The 18,798-nt window shown below is 36.5% G+C and overlaps 1 protein-coding gene across 1 annotated transcript in view; it reads left to right on the top strand.

The window, feature by feature from the left end:
- The window catches only part of ST6GALNAC3 (ST6 N-acetylgalactosaminide alpha-2,6-sialyltransferase 3), a 131,296-nt gene extending 112,747 nt beyond the window's left edge, over window positions 1-18,549 (top strand). Inside the window, exons 4-5 of the mRNA XM_009287436.1 lie at window positions 10,439-10,546; window positions 18,363-18,549. Coding sequence (XP_009285711.1) covers window positions 10,439-10,546; window positions 18,363-18,549 — 295 coding nt within the window. The remainder of the gene's footprint in view (window positions 1-10,438; window positions 10,547-18,362) is intronic.
- Window positions 18,550-18,798: the final 249 nt, after the last annotated feature.

The raw sequence follows: 18,798 nt of genomic DNA, 5'->3' as shown, positions 1-18,798 counted from the left end.
TGTTTAGCCTGGAGAAAAGGAGGCTGAGGGGAGACCTCATCGCTCTCTACAACTACCTGAAAGGAGGTTGTAGGGAGGTGGGGTCGGTCTCTTCTCCCAAGTAACAAGCGATAGGACGAGAGGAAATGGCCTCAAGTTGCGCCAGGGGAGGTTATGATTCTGCCAAAAGTGTCTGTCTGCAACCAAGGTGCTGCCTTCAGTGTAAATCTTTGTGTCAGTGGCTGCAGGCATCTGGCCTTCAGAAGACCCTGCTGAATAAATGTAGTGGCTCTTGGTGAACAGAAGGGGGAAGACAGAAGGTAATCTTGCGTGTCCTGAGGATTTGGGACCCTGTGTTTCAAGTGGGGCTTTAATTAGACCTCAACCTCTTCTGTCCACAATGTACATCAGTGAGAGGTGCCCATCAGAAAGCCAGCTACTATGTAAACAGAGCAATGGAGAAGGTAGGGGAAGTTTCAGTAGCTCAGAAGCTAGGATTATTTGCTTCTTTCTAGACAGTTGGACAGAGGTGAGTTAATTAAGAAAGCAGTGAAAGACTAGAAACATTTAGGTGGAATATAGAGAGTAAGCAAGACCATAATATTGATACTAAACAGTAATATGATACCTATATATGTGTGTGTGTTTCATTAAATTGTATGTCAAAAAAACAAAAGGAAAGAGAAATATTTTGTTCTTTTTTTACTTTAAGGAAAAGTTAATCTGGAGAAAGTTACAGTAGTAAAAGGGAAGGCAACATCTGTGTTAATTAGCAGTTCATCTTCAAAGCTTGACTGATGGGTTACATTATGGCCTCTTGCATTTGAATTAAAATTCAGACCCACGCAAGTTCTATTTTTACCTCCTTTTTTCCACATCAGAATAATTTGTCTGGATTTAAGATTTCATTTTTGCTAAAAATATTGATGTTCCATAATCTAAAATGAACTTTTGGTTCGTGCAAATAGGCAGTGTAGAGAAGAGCACTGTGGCTCTGCATTCAATTTTAGAGAATGTGGCTTTATAACACAGTGCAGTATTGTAGGAAGTTTCTATGAACAGTACGAGAAGGCCTTGCATTTATTTTATTCCATTCTACCTGCTATACTTGGTGGGGAGACTTTCGCATGCATGTGAAATTACTACTTATATACATGCCTTAAATGTAAGGGAGGAAATCTCAGTATGCATCAGTTCCCTGTGAGAACTAGGGATAAGGATGAGTACGTTCTCCAAAGAACCTGTTTCTCTTGATTATTTGACAGTTAAGCTCTTTGGGTCAAGGACTGTCACATGTGGGTACACAGTGCCCTGCACAGCGAGGATTTGCAGTGCTGCTGTAATGTAAATATTCAGTGAGTAATTTAGCAACAAATTAGGAATTAATTTTAGAATACCTGGACACACTTTTATGAATACCACAGCTGGGGAGAGACAAGTTGTTGATAGAGGGATATGCATCAAAGGCGGCCTTACCTGTGGGGTTTGCGTTCTCTTTTTTCAGTGAATATTTTCCTTTCCGAAATGAAACTTCCCATTAACATTACGGCTGGCCCTCCATAAGCTTTTTTTGGAGGAGCTTCCATCCTGGTGAAAAGCAACGTTCTCAGATAAATGTGAAATGTAGGGAGAAAAATGTAACACTGCCTTCCCTTCCATGTTAACATCAAAGAGGTAGTGATTGAACTAACACAATGACTGCAGATTGTAGAAAATTTAAAAGGATATCAGCTGATGTACATCAGTGTGGTTTCTATCAGCTGAGTATCTGGTCCAATGTTCTCCCCACTCAAATGAACAGAGTTAGGGTACAGTCTCGTGTTAGCTGTTCTTTCATTTTCACCATAGCAATAAGACAAAATACCTTTATAAAAGCCTCTGCTTACATCCCAATGTCACAGACATACAATGTGCGCCTTTAGAAAGTTGTCTCATATGTTTTGCTTTAAACATAAAAAAAAAGCCTGATAGAAAATGCTTTTATGAAAAATTTAAGCTGCTTTCACCCAAGGTTAGATGAACTCCCTTCAGCATCTTGTCTTGACAAGGTAAGAGCTAATCAAGAAATTTCTTCTGTATTCACCTACAATAGATTTCGCTAAGATATGCAGCTAGGAGCAGTAAGTGCCCTTTAATACCAAAAGAAAAGGGTGGGAAAGCCTGCTTAATTAATTCTCTTTGGGGATCCTGGATTAACTGCAGCTCTGTTTAGTTTACATCCTCCCTGGAGAAAAATGTGCAGACCCAAGACAGCAAGTATTGATTTAAATGTAGATGCAGGAAAAAGTCACTGTTGTCTTTTTTTCTTCCACTTGGCACACTTTTGAGTTTTGATTCATTTTTGGTTACAAAGGATGAAAATCTAAACCCTTCTCTGCTCCCTTTCATGCTGTGGGAAAATGTTGAACCAGCACTTAGCAATCTGGATGCAGCTACTGGTGAAGAGAAGAGCACATGAAGCTGCCCTGCAGAGGCCCGTGGCACAAGTCATGAAACCTGTGTCAAGGTTTCAGCCGTCACTCCCTTTGTCACAGCCATCAGGGATTGCAGTCAGTCTTTGACCTAGCATAGGCCAATGGAAAGCGGAGAACGGTGGGATAGGAGTACACCATGGTGCCACAACTAACTTGCAGGCTTGAGTACTGTCCAGGGAAAGCAGATTTGGCATTACCACCCATTTGCTTCAACCACTGCAAGCATAAGTAATTGTACTGTGGAGCAAGTGCTATGCTGGCATAGACCAGAAGAGTTGCATTTCCTGATAAGATCAGTCTTCGTAAGGGTGGAGTGAATTTTACTCGGGTGATTTTTGAAGAGAAAAATGTCTGTGTAAAGATGCCAAAAGCTTAGCCCTCAAATCTGCTTATGTGAATTTAGTTTCCCTTCGTTCCAAACATAATTGCATGGTTGTAATGGTCCACACTTCTGTGGATCCTCTTCTGATTTAAATATCCATTTGCTCATCAATGAAATCCAAGTGCAAATGGAGATGTGTGGTGCCATACACTTCTCTTTCTGCACAATACACCTCCAGTGGGTCAAGGTTATTGGTAATCATGCATAAACTGCTTGACTTCAGATCCCAGGTGGCAACTGCAACCAGGGCACTTACAAAAGGCATCTTTTATTAATAACTTGAGCGCATGCAATAGCATGGGCTGTGCCTCAGACCACAGTTTGTACTTAAGAAAGGGAAATAAAGAATTCTTGAATCAAGAGAAATCAAGATAATATGTATTTCTGGAAAAGGAGGATTAAAGAAGAGAGTGGGGGAGAAAAAAAGATTAGGACTGGGATTTACTGTTCTGTAAACAGCTTGCACCAAGAGCACAATTTGTATCTGAAGAGTCAGTGCGAGCTGCAGAAGCGCAACAGCTGTAAGAAATTTAGTTAGCAATTCTTGTTCTCTACAGGGGATGCCATTCAACGTGAAAAGATTAGCACAGGTTTTCCTGCATGAGAATCACCTCAAAATAAAACATAAATATATATATATATATATAGGCTGGAAGGCAGGGTTTACAATTATAATTCTTCAGTCTTGTTTCTTTTCTGTGTGCTTTGCAGCAAGCTGGACCTCTATGGTTACTCTTGATAAACAGGAATTCTCCTTTTCTTCTCTGAGCTCAGCAGCACAGGCATCTGAAGGAGCCCTCTCTGCCTGGATGAAATGACTTCCTTCTCTTGTTGCCTGAGTTCACGACTGAGCTGAGATGCATCAAAGTCAGGTCAAGGAATCAGAAATAAGGAAACTATAGAAGCCTGTGCAGCAGAAGTCAATTTCTTTAAGCTGCTTTTTTTTTTCCCCTTTGTTTCAGGTTTCCGTGCGTATATTGAATAGAGCAGAGAAAGAGAGGAAGAAATAAAAAAATATGTACATAACACAAAGATTGGAACTATATGCATAAATTACATACCCAAGCAGATGCTGCATGGATTTCAGTAATTGCAGTAACAGACTCTCCCTTATTTCTAATATTGGTTTTGCCTGTCTTGCTAAAAATTGTAAATAGTAAGTCAAATAGTTGTTGGGTTTTTTTAAAATTAGATGTTAAATACAAACCCATCATTTCTGTGTTCCCTTTTGTGATCATTCAGAAGTGTCCTTCCTGTCTTTTTTTCAAGGCCATTTTGACATAGGATTTATTAATCGTTACATCTCTTTTTAAATCAGATTGGAGGGGAGATTCTCATGGGCTAGTTTGTGATCTAGGAGTAGCCTTTGCTGCGGGTTTGTAGGAAATTCAGCTGAAATGGACTCTTGTCCTCTGTGTTCCATTGGTGCAGTATTAATATAGATAGAAAACCTATATTTCTGGAGATTAATTGGACAGTATGCCACCTGACTGCAGTTTATTTTCAGGATTCACAGTAAGGATGATCTAACAAGAGTTTGGGCTGGCAGGAGTGCATCACTTCTCCATTCCCAGGTACATCTTGCTGGGCACAGCCACTGTCTGAATCTGGAGTATGGTCTGTGCTGCTCATAATGCATTCCACTTGTTTAAGCTTTGCATAAAACCACACATGATGGATAATAAAACATCTGTCCATATATAAATGTTTCACTTTTCAGAATGACCTGAAGCACCGTGTGGGCTTTTGAATGTGTGAGACAGTCTGCTCACTGCTAGAGGGGCATGAGTGTTTATTATTAGATGTCCTGCATCATTATGGAATGCAAAGCAAGCACATGCGTGCACACACACACGTACAAAAGAATGAATAATTATGATAAACAACTGCCTAACAGGTATCTTTATAATGCAGAAATAGCAACCATTTTTACCAGGTGAAATCAATTCTCTGTGCTTTCATCTTCATTGCTCTTCTTGTGCTATTTTTTCTGCAGAAAGTTTATAATAAAATTAGTAGCAACAAAGCACCGAGTCTTACAGAAAACAGAATTAAATCTAGGCTAGTGCTAATACTCTTCAGCATTTAGAGTTTTACCCTTCTCCTGTACCAAATGTACTTCCTTTTTTCCTCTCAAGAAAACAGCTTTCTGGCATGAGAAGTATATGTGCTCCTCAAAGGAGAGGTGCTAGGAAAATGAGCCTTGCCGTTCTCTCAGAGGCGGGGGCATTTTTCTGTCAGCTCATTCTAATCTGTCATTTACAAGTCTACTTTTGATATGAAGAGGAAGGCATAGACCAAACCTGTGAATTGGGGAATGTGGGTGTTTAATTTGGCAAAGAAGGAGAGTTGTTCAGCAGCTATATTCAGAGATGCTTCCTCAGAAAAAAAGAAATCTCAGTCAACGTAAGTACAATGGTAGCATTAATTTGGTTAGTATAGAATTAAGTAATGGATCACCAGTTTGTGCTGGTAGATAAATTTTCCATAGTTTTAGTTGTAAGGAAACATACCATTATTCAGCAATGCAAAAATCTACAGTACCCAGGGAGAAAAAGAGCTGGTTGTCTTTCACAAGGGAGTACAGAGGGGACATGTACCTTCTACCCTCGTTCCTGAGGGTCAGTCACAGATGAGGCTGACACAGGGCAAGTGGCAAAGCGCCAGCCAAAACCAGAGTATACTGACCCCCTCCCAGAAGATTAACGGTATCTTGATGCACTGCGGATACAAATAAGTACCAGATTCATGACTACATGAACATAGTCTAAGTTAATCTTGACACAATTCTTGAAAATATTTCTATTTATTTTGAATCATTTTTACAAATCTTTTAGCATGTTGAAAGGACATCTCATGTTATGAAGCCTCTACTCTGTGGATTACAGGTCTCTTTGTTTGTTTAGACCAATATCCTTATTTATACTTACTTATTAATCAAGGGGCCTGACAAGCTGCTGCAAATAAAACTGCTGCTGATTCAGTAGTTCGGTAGGAGGGTCATCTGAGGATTAGAGTCTATAAACAGTCTTTATGAAAAGATAATTTTTTTGTCAATTAATTGGCCTGGAGAATCTTGTCATTTCAATCTGTCATTGCTGAATTTTATTTTACTGCAATATTTTGAAATTAAGCAAAAAAGGAAAAGTGTCTAGTTAATGCTTTTGGAAAGCTCTCTGTTACTTAATAGCTTCTTGAAGTCCTAAATTTATTTGTTTTTCATCTTAATTAACATTCTTAATTGACCTTCTGCGCTCTCTAATTTCTCCCAGTAAAGAATTAAAAAATAGGCTTCTAAATCTTTTCTGCAATCAGATTGACATGAAATTGCTTGTCTACAGATCATCTCTGTCTTAACAAACTTTTTTTTTCATTTTTATTTTTTTACCACTGAAGTCCCCACTGGAAATTACAGTCTGTTGAACCATAGAGCTAGAATTGATTGTGCACATAAAAAATCCTGGAACAATTGAACAAAGAAAAGAACTTCCTGGAATTCGATGGTAAAATCAGAACTCAAGCGACAACTAAACTTTTACCCAGTTTGAACTCACCTGCCCTTGATCATTAAGAAAATATTTGATGTTCCTCCATTTTCCCCTGATGAGAGAAGGAACTAGTTTTTCCTTCATTTAGCCTACATCAAAGCATGGTTATCGATGTCAAAGAAGATGAATTTCAGTTGCCAACATTTTTATGGGGCACTCTCTATTCCATCTTCTTTATATTAATTTCTTATGCTTTTTGTAGAACATTGGAAAGCTAAGGCTAAAGAACCCTGTCTAATTGCTTTTATTTTTAATTAATTTTTAATTAAAGCTTTATGTATCACACATTACAATTCCAGCAATCCTAAACATGGTTTTTACTGTTTCCTTCTAAAATACAGAAGGCAAGTCTCCTTTTTAAGGTGTTGCGAGAAACTATAGTCAGTTCTTTCTACTGGAGTTTATGGAAAGCATTACTAAAAATGCAAATTCTGTGTTTTGAGACTTGAAATTTGCAAATAACTATTAATCTTGGAGCTTACTTTTATATTCTGAGATTAAATAATGACATTTTAAGCACTTAAACCTTCACTAAGAGCAGGATAGGCAAGCATATACTTTGCTTCAAGCATCTTAATTAAGTTGATTCCACTGGTCTTTTCATGTGTTTAATGTTAAGCATATGCCTATGTACTTTTCTGAAATGCTGGATGGTATTTAGCAGAATGAATTACATCCCAATAACTAACATTTCTTTAAGAATCCTAATAATGTAGGAAGTATGCAAAATAAGCTTTCATTTTCAAGATAAACAGACAAAGTAACTTTTTGTGAGCATTGCCTTTTTATTGCTGCATCTAGCTGTAAATCATGTCTTGAAAGCAAAACCATCTTCTTTTTAAATGCATTTTTTGAAAAATAGTGCATTATTTTCTCCTGAGCTGTTGAAACAATTTCCTGCCTAGATCTGGTGCCCCATTAATTTTAGAGTATAAGAAAAAGTCACTGTGAGCCATAGGGAATAATTTTGGATTTGCTGCACATACATATTTCACAATAGATTTGCCTATAGTAGTTCTACAGATGATGTTTAACAAATTTTCTGTTTTCCCTGTTTTGGGATTAATGTCCTCCTTCCCTCAGATTTGTGCAGTAACATAGCCTTATGCTACACATAAATGGAGGATTCTTTTATTTTCAGTGTGTGAAATTTGAAATTTGAATGCAATTACAGTAACAAGAGGAACTCTTTCTAATGAGTGTCAAAAGCCCTGGCCAAAAAACGTGTAAAACTCTTCTGTAGAGAAAGAAATTGAGTGCACGGAGTTAACATAATAGCAAGGGCTGAGACATTGCTTTGCACTACAGTTTTATGGGATGATATTTTAAAAGGTATTCAGAGATTTATGACTTTTTAGGGACAGCTAAAATTTTCACATTTCTAATATTGCTTTCATTAGAATGTTGAAAGTATGTTTACAGTACCAGATTGAATTCTAAGGTGTTACCAAATCATCCAGAATCCCCACTGCTTAAGTATATTCCCTTGTATCCCTATGTATCTTCAGAGGAAAAAATGGGAGGAATGTAAGTGCTTTGTTTTAAAGTATATAATCTGTATTCTGCCACGTACTTCATCTCCCAGGGAAGGTATCTGGGAACTCTGCTGTTTTTATTTATCCTGCCAGTGTAGTATATAGATGAGAGGACTAAGGTCCAATGGTGTTAAAACAAGACATGAAATATTGATTAATTCTTTTTTAAAATTCCCTTTTCCTCCTGAGTATAGCAAATTTCAGATGCTACTGTCAATATAGTACTCTCCAATAAACCTCCATTATTGGAAGGGTCCTGATAGTGTTCTTATAAATGGTTATTATTATTCTAAATGGCTTTAAAAGCTCAAGGCTAGCGTTCTTCCGGTACAAAAGCAGAAAACGAGTTAGAGAAGCAATGCAGCTTTTTATCATGGCAGAATGTTACTCTGAAATAACTTGAATCAGATTGGGAATTCTCTTTGCTAGACAGTAGCAGAACATTCTGTTTGAAGAAATGAAGATCCTAACGGGACAGATAAACAGATGTACAGTTTCATGGCTATAAAGGTGTCAAGTAAAGAAGCACAATTATAGCTGGTGTCCACCTAATGAAACACAGGTATTTGACACCCTGCCTTTTGTTCCCACTTGTCATTCTTCAGTGCTAAGTTAACCCTTTATTTATTGTTTCCAGAATGGTCCTTTACAAAAGCAGCTAAACAGATACTTAAGAGTTTCCCCAAGGAAAAGGATGTTTCAGGAATGGTAGAGATAGAAGTTCACACCAGCTAACCCATGAAGGATGATAGACATGGGCAAGGAAAGGAAGATGTAGCCCAAACTACTTTGAGTGTTCTTGAGTACAGTAAAACTCTCTGGAAGTTGAGGTAATTGTTTTTCACTAAAAAAAAAAAATTTGTTTGAACTGGAGCATACTGGAGTTTCTTTAGGAATGTAAAGCTCTTGGAGCTTTTCTACTATCCATAATAACAGGTATTCATCAGAGAAGGAATTTGAATCTCAGTCCTGTATGTGTCAGTAAATGTCATTATAAAGGTTGTATAACTACTTTTTCACCCATCATCTTAATTAGTATTTAGTCAAACTTCAACAAGAAAGAGCAAGGAAGTAACACAGAATCTGAGCCAAAAGCCACTGATTGGCAGATTTACCTGGGAGGCAGGAGACCATAGTACGTTCTTGCTCTGAACCAGGAAGAAACACCTGAGGTTGGTTCTTCTGTCTCAAAGGGAAGTTGGGTTTTATAGGCTGCATAAGATGCTATATGATTTTTTTTTTTTCACATGAAAGCTTTATTCCTACCCCAGGATGAAAATGTTTTCAGAAGATTTTGTTGATGGGGATAACTGATTCGCACATAGGCCTACTTGGAAGTTCTTTTGCGGCAAAACTTAATTGTGTGCAAACCTTAGGCTACTTTAACTTATGATGGAGAACAGACTGCTCCCTGCTATACCCAAAAGCTAAGAGCTAAAAGATGTGGCACAAAGGTAAATTATCCCTTCCTCTCCCTCACACCCAACTCTCTCAGACTGAGCCAAAGTTGGGGCTCTATTAAGTTGGTTTTATGACTTTTGTGATATCTTTCTTTGGAAATTGGACAAGTTATTTGTAATTTTAAGGTAATTATTTTCATTGATTTCAGTCAAACTGAAAGCAATACATGCACAAAACTGGACTTCAGCCAGTTTTTAAGCAGTGAGGACTAAGTGTGTTCTCATTACTTATGAGGTTTTAAAACAGTAAGTCTTGCTTGCCCAGGTTATATGGGTAGCTCTGTTGACTCCCAGTCCCCCATTAGTAACACTTGTGTGAGTAGAGTGAACAGGATCTGGCCTGCAGTTAACAATGCATACATTTGCTTGCATAGCAAATGTGTGAGCCAAATCCTTACACATGTCATTTGTTCACACTCATGGAGGTAATACTTTTGGACTGATTTAATGAAACTAGTTATTTGAGAAAAGGTTATCAATCTGGGCACTGTCCTTTTGTGTTTTTCTCTCTGCTATGTTATCTTAAAGAATGATAAGACAAAATTACCTAAAGGGATACGCACAGAATTTTGTTTTTCAAAGCCTTGTATTAGGTGGTTTTCTACCAAAATGTCCTTAAGTTTCATTACCGTATGAATTTTCAAGCTGAAGATAGCCCACTGCAGATTAAGATTTTGCTTGTGGAAGAGGGTGGTGCATACTCACATGCACACAGCACAAACTCTGCCGGTAGTTTGCTTTTTCGTGAACTTCATCTCATTTAACACACTCTACTAATTGCTGTCTTTCGAATGTAAAAATAAATTATCTTCTGTCTTATGGGAGATGCATTGTTTGACTTCGGATATTTAACATGGTATTTTTTCTGTGGACAATAGCTTGAGGCCCCAAGCTGGCAAGAATGAGAGCATATCTATAAATAATTCAAAATAATTGTATGGTTTTGACAGATTGTCAAGTTGCTTAATGCCTTTTGTCCCAGGTAATAGATTATATTTCTTTGATAAAGTGTTGATAATTTCTCATTGCAATTTGTTTTGTGTATGTTGTATTTTTACAGAGTCCAGTCAGGTTCATATCTCAGTACGGGTTGGTTTACCTTAATTTTGGCTATGGATGCCTGCTATGGAATTCACGTCTATGGGATGATAAATGACACCTACTGCAAGTAAGATCACAGGAAATTATTTTCATGCATCTACAATTCTGATGTCTTGTCAAAATTTCACAATTGATTTTAATATCATAAATCCAAAAAATGGATCAGGCAGTCATTTCCCAGTGTTTTGCATTGATGTGACACTATTGTCAGCATATTTAGTCCTGATATGGCATTTGCTGTTGATAAAATAAAAACATTTACAAAATCTAACATCAGATGTCATAAGGAACTATTTTTAATCAAATGGACCAATATCCTTATTTATACTTACTTATTAATCAAGGGGCCTGACAAACTGCTGCAAATAAAACTGCTGCTGATTCAGTAGTTCGGTAGGAGGGTCATCTGAGGATTAGAGTCTATAAACAGTCTTTATGAAAAGATAATTTTTTTGTCAATTAATTGGCCTGGAGAATCTTGTCATTTCAATCTGTCATTGCTGAATTTTATTTTACTGCAATATTTTGAAATTAAGCAAAAAAGGAAAAGTGTCTAGTTAATGCTTTTGGAAAGCTCTCTGTTACTTAATAGCTTCTTGAAGTCCTAAATTTATTTGTTTTTCATCTTAATTAACATTCTTAATTGACCTTCTGCGCTCTCTAATTTCTCCCAGTAAAGAATTAAAAAATAGGCTTCTAAATCTTTTCTGCAATCAGATTGACATGAAATTGCTTGTCTACAGATCATCTCTGTCTTAACAAACTTTTTTTTTCATTTTTATTTTTTTACCACTGAAGTCCCCACTGGAAATTACAGTCTGTTGAACCATAGAGCTAGAATTGATTGTGCACATAAAAAATCCTGGAACAATTGAACAAAGAAAAGAACTTCCTGGAATTCGATGGTAAAATCAGAACTCAAGCGACAACTAAACTTTTACCCAGTTTGAACTCACCTGCCCTTGATCATTAAGAAAATATTTGATGTTCCTCCATTTTCCCCTGATGAGAGAAGGAACTAGTTTTTCCTTCATTTAGCCTACATCAAAGCATGGTTATCGATGTCAAAGAAGATGAATTTCAGTTGCCAACATTTTTATGGGGCACTCTCTATTCCATCTTCTTTATATTAATTTCTTATGCTTTTTGTAGAACATTGGAAAGCTAAGGCTAAAGAACCCTGTCTAATTGCTTTTATTTTTAATTAATTTTTAATTAAAGCTTTATGTATCACACATTACAATTCCAGCAATCCTAAACATGGTTTTTACTGTTTCCTTCTAAAATACAGAAGGCAAGTCTCCTTTTTAAGGTGTTGCGAGAAACTATAGTCAGTTCTTTCTACTGGAGTTTATGGAAAGCATTACTAAAAATGCAAATTCTGTGTTTTGAGACTTGAAATTTGCAAATAACTATTAATCTTGGAGCTTACTTTTATATTCTGAGATTAAATAATGACATTTTAAGCACTTAAACCTTCACTAAGAGCAGGATAGGCAAGCATATACTTTGCTTCAAGCATCTTAATTAAGTTGATTCCACTGGTCTTTTCATGTGTTTAATGTTAAGCATATGCCTATGTACTTTTCTGAAATGCTGGATGGTATTTAGCAGAATGAATTACATCCCAATAACTAACATTTCTTTAAGAATCCTAATAATGTAGGAAGTATGCAAAATAAGCTTTCATTTTCAAGATAAACAGACAAAGTAACTTTTTGTGAGCATTGCCTTTTTATTGCTGCATCTAGCTGTAAATCATGTCTTGAAAGCAAAACCATCTTCTTTTTAAATGCATTTTTTGAAAAATAGTGCATTATTTTCTCCTGAGCTGTTGAAACAATTTCCTGCCTAGATCTGGTGCCCCATTAATTTTAGAGTATAAGAAAAAGTCACTGTGAGCCATAGGGAATAATTTTGGATTTGCTGCACATACATATTTCACAATAGATTTGCCTATAGTAGTTCTACAGATGATGTTTAACAAATTTTCTGTTTTCCCTGTTTTGGGATTAATGTCCTCCTTCCCTCAGATTTGTGCAGTAACATAGCCTTATGCTACACATAAATGGAGGATTCTTTTATTTTCAGTGTGTGAAATTTGAAATTTGAATGCAATTACAGTAACAAGAGGAACTCTTTCTAATGAGTGTCAAAAGCCCTGGCCAAAAAACGTGTAAAACTTCCCCTGATGAGAGAAGGAACTAGTTTTTCCTTCATTTAGCCTACATCAAAGCATGGTTATCGATGTCAAAGAAGATGAATTTCAGTTGCCAACATTTTTATGGGGCACTCTCTATTCCATCTTCTTTATATTAATTTCTTATGCTTTTTGTAGAACATTGGAAAGCTAAGGCTAAAGAACCCTGTCTAATTGCTTTTATTTTTAATTAATTTTTAATTAAAGCTTTATGTATCACACATTACAATTCCAGCAATCCTAAACATGGTTTTTACTGTTTCCTTCTAAAATACAGAAGGCAAGTCTCCTTTTTAAGGTGTTGCGAGAAACTATAGTCAGTTCTTTCTACTGGAGTTTATGGAAAGCATTACTAAAAATGCAAATTCTGTGTTTTGAGACTTGAAATTTGCAAATAACTATTAATCTTGGAGCTTACTTTTATATTCTGAGATTAAATAATGACATTTTAAGCACTTAAACCTTCACTAAGAGCAGGATAGGCAAGCATATACTTTGCTTCAAGCATCTTAATTAAGTTGATTCCACTGGTCTTTTCATGTGTTTAATGTTAAGCATATGCCTATGTACTTTTCTGAAATGCTGGATGGTATTTAGCAGAATGAATTACATCCCAATAACTAACATTTCTTTAAGAATCCTAATAATGTAGGAAGTATGCAAAATAAGCTTTCATTTTCAAGATAAACAGACAAAGTAACTTTTTGTGAGCATTGCCTTTTTATTGCTGCATCTAGCTGTAAATCATGTCTTGAAAGCAAAACCATCTTCTTTTTAAATGCATTTTTTGAAAAATAGTGCATTATTTTCTCCTGAGCTGTTGAAACAATTTCCTGCCTAGATCTGGTGCCCCATTAATTTTAGAGTATAAGAAAAAGTCACTGTGAGCCATAGGGAATAATTTTGGATTTGCTGCACATACATATTTCACAATAGATTTGCCTATAGTAGTTCTACAGATGATGTTTAACAAATTTTCTGTTTTCCCTGTTTTGGGATTAATGTCCTCCTTCCCTCAGATTTGTGCAGTAACATAGCCTTATGCTACACATAAATGGAGGATTCTTTTATTTTCAGTGTGTGAAATTTGAAATTTGAATGCAATTACAGTAACAAGAGGAACTCTTTCTAATGAGTGTCAAAAGCCCTGGCCAAAAAACGTGTAAAACTCTTCTGTAGAGAAAGAAATTGAGTGCACGGAGTTAACATAATAGCAAGGGCTGAGACATTGCTTTGCACTACAGTTTTATGGGATGATATTTTAAAAGGTATTCAGAGATTTATGACTTTTTAGGGACAGCTAAAATTTTCACATTTCTAATATTGCTTTCATTAGAATGTTGAAAGTATGTTTACAGTACCAGATTGAATTCTAAGGTGTTACCAAATCATCCAGAATCCCCACTGCTTAAGTATATTCCCTTGTATCCCTATGTATCTTCAGAGGAAAAAATGGGAGGAATGTAAGTGCTTTGTTTTAAAGTATATAATCTGTATTCTGCCACGTACTTCATCTCCCAGGGAAGGTATCTGGGAACTCTGCTGTTTTTATTTATCCTGCCAGTGTAGTATATAGATGAGAGGACTAAGGTCCAATGGTGTTAAAACAAGACATGAAATATTGATTAATTCTTTTTTAAAATTCCCTTTTCCTCCTGAGTATAGCAAATTTCAGATGCTACTGTCAATATAGTACTCTCCAATAAACCTCCATTATTGGAAGGGTCCTGATAGTGTTCTTATAAATGGTTATTATTATTCTAAATGGCTTTAAAAGCTCAAGGCTAGCGTTCTTCCGGTACAAGAGCAGAAAGCGAGTTAGAGAAGCAATGCAGCTTTTTATCATGGCAGAATGTTACTCTGAAATAACTTGAATCAGATTGGGAATTCTCTTTGCTAGACAGTAGCAGAACATTCTGTTTGAAGAAATGAAGATCCTAACGGGACAGATAAACAGATGTACAGTTTCATGGCTATAAAGGTGTCAAGTAAAGAAGCACAATTATAGCTGGTGTCCACCTAATGAAACACAGGTATTTGACACCCTGCCTTTTGTTCCCACTTGTCATTCTTCAGTGCTAAGTTAACCCTTTATTTATTGTTTCCAGAATGGTCCTTTACAAAAGCAGCTAAACAGATACTTAAGAGTTTCCCCAAGGAAAAGGATGTTTCAGGAATGGTAGAGATAGAAGTTCACACCAGCTAACCCATGAAGGATGATAGACATGGGCAAGGAAAGGAAGATGTAGCCCAAACTACTTTGAGTGTTCTTGAGTACAGTAAAACTCTCTGGAAGTTGAGGTAATTGTTTTTCACTAAAAAAAAAAAATTTGTTTGAACTGGAGCATACTGGAGTTTCTTTAGGAATGTAAAGCTCTTGGAGCTTTTCTACTATCCATAATAACAGGTATTCATCAGAGAAGGAATTTGAATCTCAGTCCTGTATGTGTCAGTAAATGTCATTATAAAGGTTGTATAACTACTTTTTCACCCATCATCTTAATTAGTATTTAGTCAAACTTCAACAAGAAAGAGCAAGGAAGTAACACAGAATCTGAGCCAAAAGCCACTGATTGGCAGATTTACCTGGGAGGCAGGAGACCATAGTACGTTCTTGCTCTGAACCAGGAAGAAACACCTGAGGTTGGTTCTTCTGTCTCAAAGGGAAGTTGGGTTTTATAGGCTGCATAAGATGCTATATGATTTTTTTTTTTTCACATGAAAGCTTTATTCCTACCCCAGGATGAAAATGTTTTCAGAAGATTTTGTTGATGGGGATAACTGATTCGCACATAGGCCTACTTGGAAGTTCTTTTGCAGCAAAACTTAATTGTGTGCAAACCTTAGGCTACTTTAACTTATGATGGAGAACAGACTGCTCCCTGCTATACCCAAAAGCTAAGAGCTAAAAGATGTGGCACAAAGGTAAATTATCCCTTCCTCTCCCTCACACCCAACTCTCTCAGACTGAGCCAAAGTTGGGGCTCTATTAAGTTGGTTTTATGACTTTTGTGATATCTTTCTTTGGAAATTGGACAAGTTATTTGTAATTTTAAGGTAATTATTTTCATTGATTTCAGTCAAACTGAAAGCAATACATGCACAAAACTGGACTTCAGCCAGTTTTTAAGCAGTGAGGACTAAGTGTGTTCTCATTACTTATGAGGTTTTAAAACAGTAAGTCTTGCTTGCCCAGGTTATATGGGTAGCTCTGTTGACTCCCAGTCCCCCATTAGTAACACTTGTGTGAGTAGAGTGAACAGGATCTGGCCTGCAGTTAACAATGCATACATTTGCTTGCATAGCAAATGTGTGAGCCAAATCCTTACACATGTCATTTGTTCACACTCATGGAGGTAATACTTTTGGACTGATTTAATGAAACTAGTTATTTGAGAAAAGGTTATCAATCTGGGCACTGTCCTTTTGTGTTTTTCTCTCTGCTATGTTATCTTAAAGAATGATAAGACAAAATTACCTAAAGGGATACGCACAGAATTTTGTTTTTCAAAGCCTTGTATTAGGTGGTTTTCTACCAAAATGTCCTTAAGTTTCATTACCGTATGAATTTTCAAGCTGAAGATAGCCCACTGCAGATTAAGATTTTGCTTGTGGAAGAGGGTGGTGCATACTCACATGCACACAGCACAAACTCTGCCGGTAGTTTGCTTTTTCATGAACTTCATCTCATTTAACACACTCTACTAATTGCTGTCTTTCGAATGTAAAAATAAATTATCTTCTGTCTTATGGGAGATGCATTGTTTGACTTCGGATATTTAACATGGTGTTTTTTCTGTGGACAATAGCTTGAGGCCCCAAGCTGGCAAGAATGAGAGCATATCTATAAATAATTCAAAATAATTGTATGGTTTTGACAGATTGTCAAGTTGCTTAATGCCTTTTGTCCCAGGTAATAGATTATATTTCTTTGATAAAGTGTTGATAATTTCTCATTGCAATTTGTTTTGTGTATGTTGTATTTTTACAGAGTCCAGTCAGGTTCATATCTCAGTACGGGTTGGTTTACCTTAATTTTGGCTATGGATGCCTGCTATGGAATTCACGTCTATGGGATGATAAATGACACCTACTGCAAGTAAGATCACAGGAAATTATTTTCATGCATCTACAATTCTGATGTCTTGTCAAAATTTCACAATTGATTTTAATATCATAAATCCAAAAAATGGATCAGGCAGTCATTTCCCAGTGTTTTGCATTGATGTGACACTATTGTCAGCATATTTAGTCCTGATATGGCATTTGCTGTTGATAAAATAAAAACATTTACAAAATCTAACATCAGATGTCATAAGGAACTATTTTTAATCAAAGATCTTCTGCAGTTTCTGAATTAGCTGGAAACAAAGTATGTTCATACTCTTCTGACAAAAATGTACTTACTTCTACTGCTAAAACAAATCTATGGAGGAAATACGAATATATTAGTTCTCTGAATATCAAATACACCTGGAAGTGAAAGGAACTGATTAGCCCAGGATAGTTACCTGAAATTACATTTCACCACCATTGAGCAACCTACTTGAACTTTCTAGGTTATATATGGCTTGTTTTGAGTAGTAGGGGGTTTCTAATTAGATAATAAAACAAGTCCTGTGAGTTTTATCACAGTAAACTGACATAAATTCCAACCAACTACTGTTAGTGACCTTACGGTGACAATGGATTAATCCTATTGTCAGAAGTGTAACTCTAAACACAATTTTTAAAAGTCCAAGTTAAATGCTTTAATCTACAGTATATGGTAGCAAAATACAAAATGAAACTATTCCTCATTCAGAAAAGCAGGAAATGTCATAAACAATGATGATACTAGTACAAATCTATTCTTCTGTACCTAGGCTGGTTCAAGTCTTGCATGTAACCAGTCCAGCGGGTGCTCCTGAAGTCTTTGTGCAGACCCTCACTCCACATTCTGTGTTACTCCAGTGTGGGAATCATTCCTGGCAGACCCTAAAAAAAAAAAAAAAGGAATTTGAGTCACAGCTGTTTAATTAGGGTATCTTAACATTAGAGGCTGACTTGTTAGAACTTGCAGATCTCACTGATTGAGTGAGTCATCCAGATGGAACGAACATATGTTGGTCTTTGTTTATGAAAACACAGTAGGCTCCCTGAGATAAGGGTGACAGGACTAAAGTTGTCCTCACAGAGTTCAGGGCATTGCATAGCCCTGACATAAAACCAGTAAACAGCATGACAGCAATTCAGTCTGTGGCAGCAGAGAAGGATGGGTTTCCTTAAAGCTGCAATTCTTACTGCATTACCTACTTATAATGTATATTATTCTTATAACTGCCTTATTCAGACAGTTCAAGAACCAGTTTCAAGAGCTGGGACTACCCAATGAGAAGACTTTGCTTAGGGATGGAGCCTTATGGACTGAGTTCTCCCAGGTTAAACAAAATGTGCAGTATCCATAAGAGCCAGCCCATCAGCTTCTTAGTGAATGATAAGATCAGTGTATTTTGAGAGATACACGTAGCTTCATTTTCTGTAGGAAAATTCATACAAATCATGCTGTAATGAAAGCCCTTATACAATTTAGCAAAGGAGCTCAGGTGCTGACACATGGAAAGGATTTCAGTGAATTCAGGTGCAGTATATATTCATGTTTTTCTTGGAAATAATACCTAAGTGTATCTTTTTTTCCCCCTAGGTCAGAAGGCTTTCGTAAAGTTCCCTACCACTATTACGAGCCAGGAAGAGATGAGTGTGAGGAATACTTTCTGCATGAAAACGCTCCATATGGAGGCCATAGGTTTATCACGGAAAAGAACGTATTTGCTAAATGGGCCAAGAAGCACACAATAATATTTACACACCCCAACTGGACAGTGTCTTGATACTGGTTTTCTTAACTCTCCCTTAACAGCATATTACAAAAATGTCTCAGTTTACAATAATTTTGCTTACATCTGGCTGGCCTTTCTCAGCTTAGGTAACGCTAAACTAAAAACTAAAAGACAAAGAGGGTGATGGTTCAGCTGTTAAGCAAAATTAATCAATCTGTGGAAGGCAGAAACATTGTTTGTTATTTCTTAGGGTTTTACTCCACACAATGCACTTTATACTTTAACTGGATTTTACTTCAA

This window comes from Aptenodytes forsteri, unplaced genomic scaffold (assembly GCF_000699145.1).
Source record: "Aptenodytes forsteri isolate BGI_AS27 unplaced genomic scaffold, ASM69914v1 Scaffold119, whole genome shotgun sequence".
NCBI classification, from domain to species: domain Eukaryota; kingdom Metazoa; phylum Chordata; class Aves; order Sphenisciformes; family Spheniscidae; genus Aptenodytes; species Aptenodytes forsteri.
This window is presented reverse-complemented; position numbering and strand designations above follow the sequence as displayed.